The 11440-nt window shown below is 49.3% G+C and overlaps 1 protein-coding gene across 2 annotated transcripts in view; it reads left to right on the forward strand.

Annotated features, from left to right (window-relative positions):
- Positions 1–2516, forward strand: part of LMX1A (LIM homeobox transcription factor 1 alpha) — a 153940-nt gene extending 151424 nt beyond the window's left edge. For both annotated transcript variants that reach the window (XM_047704848.1, XM_047704847.1), the window contains exon 9: positions 429–2516. In XM_047704848.1, the coding sequence (XP_047560804.1) occupies positions 429–589 (161 nt within the window). In that variant the 3' untranslated portion in view covers positions 590–2516. The remainder of the gene's footprint in view (positions 1–428) is intronic.
- The last annotated feature ends 8924 nt before the right edge of the window (positions 2517–11440 follow it).

Below are 11440 nucleotides of genomic sequence, written 5' to 3' on the forward strand. Positions count from 1 at the left end.
ACACCGGAGGTGGCACAGAGCCTCCTTCACAGCGCCCATGTTGATATCTTCCCGATCCACCTTCAAGAACCATTTTGAGGGCTGAGTCCTCCCAGAGCCCTGCCCCGCCTCTCCAGGTGGAGGTGCCCCTTCCTGCCCACTCCCCAAACTCACCGTCTGGGACATTCTGACATTTGCTTCTGCGGCACCCCATTCGGGCCTCTGACCTGTCCTAGTTTATACTGTTTTCTGTGGTTGTGCTTTCCTCTGGAGCCCACTAAGGCCCTGAGAGGTCTTCTGCAGAGGGATGGGGTCCCCTCCCTCCCACTCCCCTCCTAGCTCTCCCGCCACCCGCCCCACAGCATCCGGTTGGCTGCACTCCCCTGCATTCCTGATCCCAAAGGGAGTCCTTCTTCGGGACCCTCCTGACCATGTCGTCTCCATTTCAGGTGCCGAACCCCTCTTCCATGACCTGGATAGTGACGACACCTCCCTCAGCAACCTGGGTGACTGTTTCCTAGCGACCTCAGAAGCCGGGCCCCTGCAGTCCCGAGTGGGAAACCCCATCGACCACCTGTACTCCATGCAGAATTCTTACTTTACCTCTTGAGTCTTCCCCTCGAGTTCTGTGGCTGGGCTCCCACCCAGAACAACCATAGGCCGCGAGGGGTCGGCCGGCGTTAGGATGGGGAGGCCAGGGAAGAGGTGGGCTGGGGAGGGAGTTTTGTCGGGGATGCTGTTATATTACCACCTGATGTAGCTCGGCATTTCCAAAGACTGAACACGTAACGGATCGCATAGTTTCACATTTCTGATAAGTCTTAGCTTTAGGTGTGAAGATGTGTTTATCTTTAAGGACAGGGACTTTTAATATAGACATTCTTATGCAAACTATAGGTACCTAGAGACTCCTAACAACTTCCCGCTCTTTTGGGGAAGCTTTTGTCAAGAGGTGCATATGTCTACCCATCCATATACCCATAGACGGACAGACAGACAGACAGATAGATGTGTGTGAGTGTGTAAGCTTCCATGCTTTATCATCAGAGTTTATTCCTAATTATAACAGACACCAACTGTACAGCAAAAGTAACTTTATTTTCAGTGTGAACTATATTTAAGGAAATGCTTGATGCACTTAAGTTATAAAATGAGATAATTTACTTTTATAAACTTTATTTTTAGTTTGAAGAGACTTGTCGGCAGGGCAGAGAGGGCCGCTCCGCCTGAGCCCGGGGCATCAAGGGCTGGAGCAAGTTCTCTTTTCAAGAGTGTCGTCGAGGTTCTTGCTCTCTTGGGGGTTGAGTCACGGGGCTTGGAGGGGACAGAAAAGTCCCTGAGCGTGTTCTTAGAAAAGGTAAAGCCTAGACTCTTCAGCTTTCTTTTCAGTTCTGACGTGTAGTTGTGGGCAGCAGTAGGAAGGTCAGTTTTGCTCTTGAACTTCAGCAACGGCCGGTGTGGGATGAGGCTGACACTATGTACCTACCTCACTGGGGGACGCCGAGGCTTCATTCACCTCCAGGACCCGTGAGCAGGGCTGGAACAAATAGCTGGTATTTGTCTAAAATACCAGACCAGCCACTTGGCAAAAGAGGCTCCCGGAGGGGGAGACGGTCGGCACCCTGCGCCCTGAGGGCCACTCTGCCTACCGGGGTCCCTGATGCAGAGCCTCGGCTGGGGAGGCCCGCTCAGGGCCGCTCAGGGGGCTGGAGTCCTGCCCTGGGGAGGAGGCTGTCGTTGAGGGGGTGGAAGAGAGGGCATCGTGGTGTTCTAGACCAGGGGTCGGCAAAGTACGGCCCTCAGGCTATGTTTTATGGCCTGCCAGCTACAAATTTTTTTCTTTTTTTTTACATTTTTAAAGGGTTGTTTAAAAAAAAAAAAAAAGGACTATGGGACAGAGCGTATGTGCCCCGAAAGCCTGAAATATTTACTACCTATACTGTCTGGCTCTTTTCATAAGATGTTGGCTGGCCCCTGTTCTAGAAAATCTATTTCTAAACAGCCTTCTGGAGCTCAGAGAGGCGGCAGGGATCCAGGTGGAAACCCGGGCTGCTTCCTTCTGTCCTGCTGTCCGGACTTGGAGCCAGAAGGGCCGGCTGCCATCGTACTCGGGAGTCTGCACCCTGCCCTCTACTCGTGGTGCTAGGACCAGCTACTTCTGGGCTAGGAGGCCCCCTGGGAAAGCAGACGGGTCTCAGGGGGACGCCGCGGGGTCCGCTTGGACCCCTCTGAGAGGGGCCAGTCCAGGCTTGGCCTCACTGCCCAGGACGTCTGGGGCCTTAGACCCTTGTCCCTTCACTCTCTGCAAAGGGGACATGATCCCTTATGGTAGAGTCTGTGTTGTGTGATTTTTGTGCTCATGTTTATAATTTATGCAAACCACCCAGAAGCCCAAGCCAGTCTGGGGAGTGGAAATCGTGCAGATGCTGTGGGACTCCGTGGGCTTCTGTGGCAGAGAGCTGGAGAACGTAGCAGATACTGTGTGAGTGAAAACAAATAGAGATCCTTCCTCCACGCGTAATGGCATACCGAGATGAAATTAAAAACCTCTTACAAATGAACTGTCGTTGATTCAGGGGCGGGGGGGTGGGGGACCTGGAACCAGGGGGACACGGGTGTTTTGCCAACGGGGGTCTGGGGAGGAGTACAGGGCGAAGCTGAACGTGAAGAGAAAGCAACTCCAGCGAAACCTTCCTGCCTCGGTCTTCACAAACCTGGCTGAGGAAGGAGGCCCCGGGGAACATTCCGCCGGCACTGTCAAGTTCACTCGAGGTGGAGTGGTTTGCAGTGTGCGGTGTGAGGACGTTTGCTTGGAAATCAGAGCAGGAGAAAGACGTCTCACCCGGGACCGAAGGGCGATGCCCGGGCAGGATGGGGGAGCAGAGCCACCGACTGGAGCTTCTCCCAAACTCCACAGTGGCCTTCCATGTGGTATCTGGGTGACTGTCATGACTATGAAGAAGAGAAGTAAGGAAATGGTAGGAATGAGTGTGAGACGAGGACTTACACTCCAAGGGCGGCGTCACTTCTGTGTGTCCTCTTGCCCGCTGGCCAGACCCTGTCTCCCCCACCCCCCCGCCCCGACCTCTGCTCACTCACCCTGTCAGAAGCAGGCTCTGCCTCCTGCCGAGGGCCTGGAAGCAGAGAGAAGTGAGTTAGGAAGCCAGGCTGGCGGGAGGAGCCCTCACCCGGGCTGGCCCTGGTTCTGTCCCCAGGTTCCACAGAGAGCCCCGGCTGGGGACCATTCCCTGTCACTGTCTGCCCCACGGCTCCTCAGCCTTCAGCTTTGGCCTGCCACGTGGGGTGCGGGGGCTGTGTGGGGAACCCAGCCAGTGCTACCTGCTGCAACACCCCCCGATTTCCTAACCAAACAGTAGGAATTAATATTTTTGCTCACGTGAAGGACCTGGGGAGGAGTTTGAGGGCACCTCTATTCCCTTCCAAGATGTTGGCACCGATGGTTTTCTTCTTTTCTCTTTACTTCTTTCTTTCTTTTAAAAATTTTTTCTTTTCTCGCCTCTTCTTTTTTCTTCTTTTCTCTTCCTTTCCCATTCCTTTTCTTTCCTTTCCTTTCCCTTCCTTTCCTTTCCTTTTCTTCTTCCCTTTTCTTTCCTTTCCTCTTTTCTTTTTTTCCCCTTTTCTTTCCTCTCCTCTCCTTTCCTTTGCTTTCTTTTGTTCTTTTCTTTTCTTTTCTTCTTTTTCTTTCTTTCTTTCTTTCTTATGGCTCAGAGTAGGCGCACACGGGGTCTGAATCCCAGTCCCCTCCCCCACCCCCTGCTACCTGCAAGGTCAAACTGGGTGGGTTACTTCCCTCTCCTGAGCCATCCTCATGCATGGCACAGTATGGTGCTTGTCCCTAGCAGAGGTGACAAGGTCAGTGAGATGACACAGGCAAAGCCCGGAGCCCTTCACTGGGCACACAGCGAGTGTCCAATGTGTGGCGGTGGCTGCGCCGGGGCCGGGTCTACTGCTGGGGTTCAGTTGTTGATGCAGGGCTAAGGCGGTCTCTCTCCGTATTTGAGGAAAAAGGAGAAAACCCTCTGGCTCACCCGGGTGCCCCCTGGCATCAACATAATCACTTCTTATGTAACTTCTTTTAAACCTCGGTGTGGGTCTTAATATAGCCTGACTCAGTTGTGGGAGAGCTGGGTTGGTTGGGTGGTTGGTTTTTCAAAGCCAGGCAGATAAAATTCCAATTCCAAGGACACACCATGAACTCTGCCCCCTAAGGAGAAGCCGCCAGGTCACAGGCGATTTCTCTAGCCGTCCATAGTCAGCTCAGGGCTGAGGTGAGAGGGAGCCCCTGATCCATAGTCCGAGCCTTTTCTGAGTGGCATGGTTTTGAGTTCACCTGACATGAATCAAAAATGGGAAGAAGCTGGAATTAATTCGTCAATTCCAAACCCAAAGACACATTTCTAAGGGCTCTGCGAGGGAAATCCAAGTGTCTCTCTCTCTCTCCCTTCCCCACCCTCCCAGTGCAAACACATTCAGTCCAAACTGGATACAGACAAATTCAACTAGAATTAAACCCGATACTACATTGTTTCCTTGAGTCCCTTTGTCTAGCATGTTGCAACTTGTTCCATGACCAGTCCGGAGAGTTCAGAACAAGGCCTCCTTGAGCTTACAGGCCCTGTCCACATTGGGGAGTGGGGGAGGACTGGGGGTCCCTGGCCCTATCTGAAGTTCCCAGGATGTGTGACTTTGACCAAGGCTCTGGGCCTCCATTTCCTCATTTATAAAATGGGGCCAATGATGCTCACCTGTCTTACAGGTTGGTCGTCATGAGTCTCTAAGGAAACAGGAAAGATCTCAGTAGGCCGTGGACCGCTGTACAAGTAGCAGGGAGCCTTGGGATCTCGTCCCAGGAGGCACATGCAGATGGACAGCCTGGCACCCTGTGCATTGCTCCTGCCTGGGTGGGTGCCCATGGCAAGGAATGGGCAACGTGGATCTGAGGGAGATCGTTTCTTTCCTGCCCCAGCTGCTGTGGGTTACTGCTGCCATGGCCTGATGGGCCTTCTCCCCTCCAGGGGAAGGTTCTGGGGGGGGGGGAGGGAAGCCTACGGTGGCCTCTAGTGGCCAGTGCATTAGGTCACCTGTCTGTACCTGCAGGCTCCCTCCGGCACCCCACGTGCTTAGGAGGGGAAAGTGGGGCCGGCCCTCAACAGGGATGCCGCTGACCAGTTCGCCTCCGTTAGCACCTCATGTGTTCACTGAATTCATTCCACAAGCATTTGCTGAGCACCAAGAATATGTCCTACCCTGAGCCGTAGAAACCGGATTGAGTGGGAAGAGCTGTGGGCCCCGCTCTCCCGGAGAGGACAGTCGGGGGCAACGTGAAAGATCTGAACTTGCCTTGTATCAAGAGCCGCAAAGGAGGGGCACCTGGGGGGTTCAGTCAGTTAAGCGTCTGCCTTTGGCTCAGGTCATGATCCTGGGGTCCTTGGATCGAGCCCCACATGGGGCTCCCTGCTCAGTGGGGAGCCTGCTTCTCCCTCTGCCTCCCACTCTGCTGCTCTTTCTCTCTCTCAAATAAGTAAAATCTTAAAAAAAAAAAAAAAAAAAAGAGGCACACAGGAAAAGACGTAGGACATTATGGGACTGCAGATCCCGGTGACTCATGTCCCTGCACCGAACCAAAACTAGGCCAGCGTCCCTTTCCAGGACTTGAACCTAAGGGACTGGCACAAAGCTGGAAACTTGTTTAGAGCTAACCCGTTTCCACAGGGGCACCTGCCAAGACGACCACACTGCCTGCTGTCTGGCCCCTGAGCTACCCACTCTCCGGCCCCTGAGCTACCCACTCTCCACCTGTTGCCAAAATGAGTCCCCATGCCCCCTCTGGCTCTGTGAGCGGTCTGCTCTGCTCATCCCACAAAAGGCCCTTTTTTCCCCTCAAGTTAGCCTGAATTGGTTTCAGTTGCTTGCAGCCAAAAATTTCTGACAGGACCTACACACCTACAAATTTTGTGGTGTTTTGCACTGTAGGAAGAGAGAGAGAATGTGTATGTGTGCGTTCCTCTGGATTTGATTGCATAGCTGTCACATCCTCTATTTTATAGATGAGAAACCTGTGGCTCAGAGGAATTAAGGCCAGGGTTGCAGAGTTGGTTAGGGGCACAGTTGAGTTTCCAGTTCATTTCTCTTGGCTCTCTGTCTTTGCTTGTCCCCCCAGGCCTGACTTCTCAGTGGCCAGGTTCATGGAAGTCAGGAGTACATGTATGGCGGGGAACTGGGAGAGATGCAAAGAGGTCACAATATTTTTCCTGCCCGTAAGGAGCTTACAATCTAGTTGCGAGTAAAGAACATGCACACAAACTCCACGTGTATGCCTGTGTGTGCCAGGAATCAGGGCGCTGGCATGCATCATGGGTTGAGGCATTCAGAAAATAGAGAGCTTGTTGGGACAAAGGACAAAGGAAGGGAAAAAATACTTTACCAAGAGGATGGGGCTGGGATTGAACCTTCAAAGATGGGCTTGGTGGCCATAAATGTAAAGCTTAGATTTTTACATGTCAGTGATTTAATACATATGTTGAGAGGAGGAGGAAGTACATTCTCAACAAAAAGACCAAAGTGGATAAAGGCACAGAAGAAAGGGTGCAAGGCATGTTCAAGTGTAAGTGCACGGAGACCATTCTGGTTGGGCAGAGGGTTGACTAATGGCAGAACTAGAGGAAAATCGAATGAGATCAATGGTAAAGGTGTTCCCACTAATTCATGAACACAGATCAAAGGCTTCCATTTCAAGGTGTAGCTGCGGCTGCTGGTTGTTCCCATAATTTATTCTCTCCTAAAATGAATTCTCCATTTGTTACTTGGAATAAAACCTATACCTCTCAAACTCTAGTGCAACTAAGTTGGTTCATTTGACCAAGTTCTGCCCAGCGAGATAAGTGGAAGGGTCGTATGGCATTTTTGAGGCCCCTTCCTTAAAAGACCACTGGCATGTGCCCTTTCCCTCTTCTGTCATTTTCTTCTTCCTGGCTGCAATGCAGATGTGATGGCTGGAGCTGGAGCAACTCTCTTAGGTCACGAGAGGAACCAGTGAGTGGAGGTGATACATGGGGAGACAACACAGGAGGAGTCTGGATTCCGGAGGGCTTCTGGGAGCCAAGCTGTCATATTAGCCCTGAACTACCTACATCCTAATTATATGTATTCAGAGAGAGAAAGAAATAAACTTCTTTCTTTTATTAAGTTACTGTTGTTTTGGGTTTCTTCAATTTACAGCCAAATCTAATCTTGACTGATACACAAAGCCAATCCCAATTAGGAAGAAATCTAAGCCCATTTTGTTCCCCTCATGCTGCTAAGATAAACAGAGAAAGGTCCAGACAATATATTCCTAGGTAATTCCTAGCTCAGGGGCCTCACCACTGGGGTAAGGCAGAAAGAGGCGGGCACGGTTGTCCTGTGACTTTAAAATTTGTGCATAGGTGATCTGGAAAGCAGTTACTTTAGAGCTGGGTCCTCTTATTCTTTAAAGAAAAGGAAGTAAAGGCGGTTTGTTTATTTGCCCACCTCATCTGAACACACTTCTCTAAATATCCCTATCTATCTTTGGGTGTCCTTAAGCAATGTAGAATTTGACGAGCTCACCCAGCCTCCGGAAGTACCCTACAGTCTTTCCTGTGTACACGTCTGTATTGTTGGCACACGGCAGTATACACATTTTGAGCACATAGTATATACACACATGCATATTTACATTATTTACACACATATGTATGTACATAGCATGTACGTGTGCACACACACTTACAAACAGTATCCCATCCCATGCAAATAATGAGCTACGGACTGATTTTAGGGAGAAAACTTCATTCCCAGGCCCCCTGTTTCTCTGAGGAGATTTCCACTAGGGAAATGCTCCTGGGCTCTCCTCTCAACCCTAACTTGCTTCTCTTCAAAGAAGAGTCAAGAAACTACCTGATTGGTGGTTCGGGGAAAGGATCTGAGAACGCTTGGCTCAGCTCTGCTTGGTCTGTGGGTGTTTGGTGTTTCTCAGTGGTCTGGGCGCGTTAGGTGTTCTTGGTGTACGTGCTAGGTAACTGGGACAGAAATGGAGTTTGGGGGACAGTTCCATTCAAGAAGATTATAGCTGGGGGATCCTCTGTGGCTACAGATCAAAGCGTCATTCTTTAATTAGATTTACTGATAAAGCTAAATTTTTTTTTCAATAAAGATGATTTTTGAAAAATTTTCGTTTCACTGGTTCCTTTGTAATATTTCCTGGTTAGTTACAATGTAGAAAGCAATGATAGTGATATTATTTATTGTTCCCCTAAAAGTCCCAAATTAATACCCATTAGAGATCTCACAAAAAAGTCCTGCAATGTGTGGTCAGTCTAAATAAATTATTTATTTGTTCATCCATTCCACATTTAAGACAAAATTTTTAAGAACTATCTTTATGCCAGTCAGTGAACAAGGGTAGTGAGTATGGATTTAAGGTAGAAAGCACAGCTTTGTAAGAAACGTATCTCTTTGCATTCTTTTTTGACTACCTACAGTCTAATTTTTGTTCCTTTCCTGCTGGGCTGGGTTTCCCTCTCTAACCCCATGACCATGTTCTAGACTTGGGTCTTGGGCAGGGCCAAAGTGGCGGAGGAGTTAGAGGAAGGGGCCTGTCAGATGTTGGTCTCTGCCATCCACCCAGGGTGGCTTGTCGTTGTCGACACCATGGCTCTCTTTCTTCACAGCTGTCATGGTCCTGATGTGCATTTATGGTACCTTCTCAGGTCTTCTGATAGCATTACTGGGAAGCCTGCAGTCTCCCGTCCTTATTCTTTCTCCTAATCAAGTCAGGGACCCCCCCTCCTTTTAATATGGGGAAAAGCTTTTCTAAGCTTTTCTTCCTTGGTTTCAAGACACTTAGTCTGCATCCCAAATCTTTACTCTCATGTCTTTAATTCTCTGATAATATAATAAAATAATATTTTATTGTGTGTTTTTCTGCCACACGAGGTTCTGGAAATAATATTTCTCCACAGAGTATAATTCTAGCTGGCGAGAAAAGTTAAATGCAGTCCCATTCCCACTGTCTTCCCACTTTTTGCAGATGAACAGAATAGATCGTTATGATGTAACTGGGCTTTTAACAAAGGCATAAACGCAAAGTTCTAAAGAGGCAAAGTGGAGAAGGCGGGTTAGGCATGACGTTATGATGGGGCTGGTATCTGATCTGGGCCTTGAAAGGTGAGGAGAATGCCAGGAGTACAGGGTGGGGAAGGGCAATCCAGAAGGGGGAAAATCTGAGCACAAGCAGGACACTCTGTTTAGGGGAAGATGGCCCTTATGGCTAGAACAGCAGAAGCATGAGGAAGCAGGGGTGGGGATGGCTATGACACTAAATGAGGGCCCTGTTGACTAGGAAGGGTCTCAGATGCTTCCCTAACAGGCTGGGCTTTATCCATGAGGCATCAGAAATTATTCCCCCATAAACATTTCCCGAGCATCTACCAGAAAGGGTCACTGCTATGGGATCCCCTACAGATGAAGATGCCGCTTCTATCCTTACAAAGCTCAAAGGTTAGCAAGGTGATAAGTCATAGTATTAGTTATTTCGAGTACATTAACAAAATATATGACAATTACTTAACCATCTGTGTAAGACAAATAACTAAAAGACAGCAGGATCACAGAGACCTAAGTATAGATCAGGACTCTGACACACGAGCCGACTGGGTCCTACAACCCCCAACAGTCAGACGTTTGAAACACCCCAGTGATGGATTCAACATTTCACTCTTCACTTAGACATTGACTAATGCAGAAACGAATACAACGGGGGCTGAAATGGCTTCGGTTCTTTCTTTTGCCGTAGCACCAAGATGGGGAAACCAGCATGACCAGAGCACGAGCTTTGGACTCAGACATGCTTGCGTTATCATTCTGCCCCTTACTGCAACATAGCCCCTCCCCCCAAATCTCGTATTTCCTTATCAGCAAATGGCGCTAGAGCTTGGTCTGAGGAGAAGTGGAGGATTCGTAGTTGCGTGCCATATGGTGGCAATCAGTGCCATCACTCTGGATACTAAGTAGTGGCTGGTGCAGGGATGTGGGATTGGGAAGGGAGAGAAAAGGACACTAATCTGGAGACTCACCTGTGGCAAAAGTGACAGGACCTGACCACAGGGAAAGGGAGGATTTAAAAACATTCGGAGCCCCAGTAACTGGAAACAGGGTGACGCCTTTAAAAATAACAACACAGAGAAAATCCTTCCCTCCTGTCCTCCTTTGTCTGGGAAGCTCAGCCTTAGACAAATGCAAACACAGAACCTGGAAGTGGGTTTGAAGCAGCTGTTGTGGGATGTCAGGGCTGTGTGTCAGAGCAACTCAGAGGGGTTTTTCTGGGGGTGGGCAGCTCTGTGCTGCAGATGAGAATTCTGGAATAGCAGGAAGCTGGGTGTGCTGGGGGCTCAGAGATGAGGGGGTCTTTGGAGGGAGGAAGGAGGGGGAGGGCACCTGGCCGGGAAATGGAGGTCCCCTCAGGTGCAGGAGGGTGAGGAGAGGAGAACAGCGGGATTCAGGATTGACCTTCCTGTAGGGATTGGGACATTCCATCAACAACTCCTTCTTTGTCCTCAGATCTTGCCTGATGGCCAGCCCAAGATTGGCTGGGAGATCACCTTTCAGGTGGGGAGGTCCCCATGATGTTATCAGGAGAGGGCAAGAGCTTGCCCTGAATGATCTTATGCTAATGACCTCGCTTTGCAAAGGAAATAGCTTGGAGTCAAATGGAGGGGTTTCTCACCAGAGAACAGTCGGAGTGGGGCAGAGACAGGGCTGGAACCCGTCCCCTGCTAACCTGAATGTCAGATGGTGGACTGCCCCATGGATCCAGTCTGTCCACTAGGAAGATAACGGGAGCCACCTGTGGCATTGTAAATTTCCCAGCAGCCATCTTAAAAAAAAAAAAAAAAAAAAACACCAAAAAACAAGAAACAATGAGTGATAGTAATTTCAATACTATATTTTATAAAATCCAATATATCCCCAATATTATTTTTCAACATGGACTGTTAGCCACATTTTGAGAGCTCAGTAGCCGCTGTGTGGGGAGTAGCTACTTCACTGGACAGCAGACATCTACACAATTGGGGTCAAAAAAGAATTTCAAACACCAAATGAGGGGCAAGAAGGAATTTGCAGTTCGAGCTGGAAATAGCTGAACAAGTAGCTCCATTGCAGCTGAAATTTGATAGCATTTACCTGCATTTTAGGGTCCAAGTTCACTATAAGCCAAAATCTCTGAATTTCTTACATTCTCTTTCTTTTCTTCTACTTCCTGGTACCCCAAAACCCACTAGAAAGACAATATCAAAGGAATGAGAAAACAAGGACTTAGTCAAGTTTGTACCTCATTATCCAAGAGGAATCATGCCAATCAGTGGAACTTAGGTCAGTCTGACCAGCAGAAATACATTCTACATTTCATTACTCAGGGTGG

Source organism: Lutra lutra, chromosome 15 (assembly GCF_902655055.1).
Source record: "Lutra lutra chromosome 15, mLutLut1.2, whole genome shotgun sequence".
NCBI classification, from domain to species: domain Eukaryota; kingdom Metazoa; phylum Chordata; class Mammalia; order Carnivora; family Mustelidae; genus Lutra; species Lutra lutra.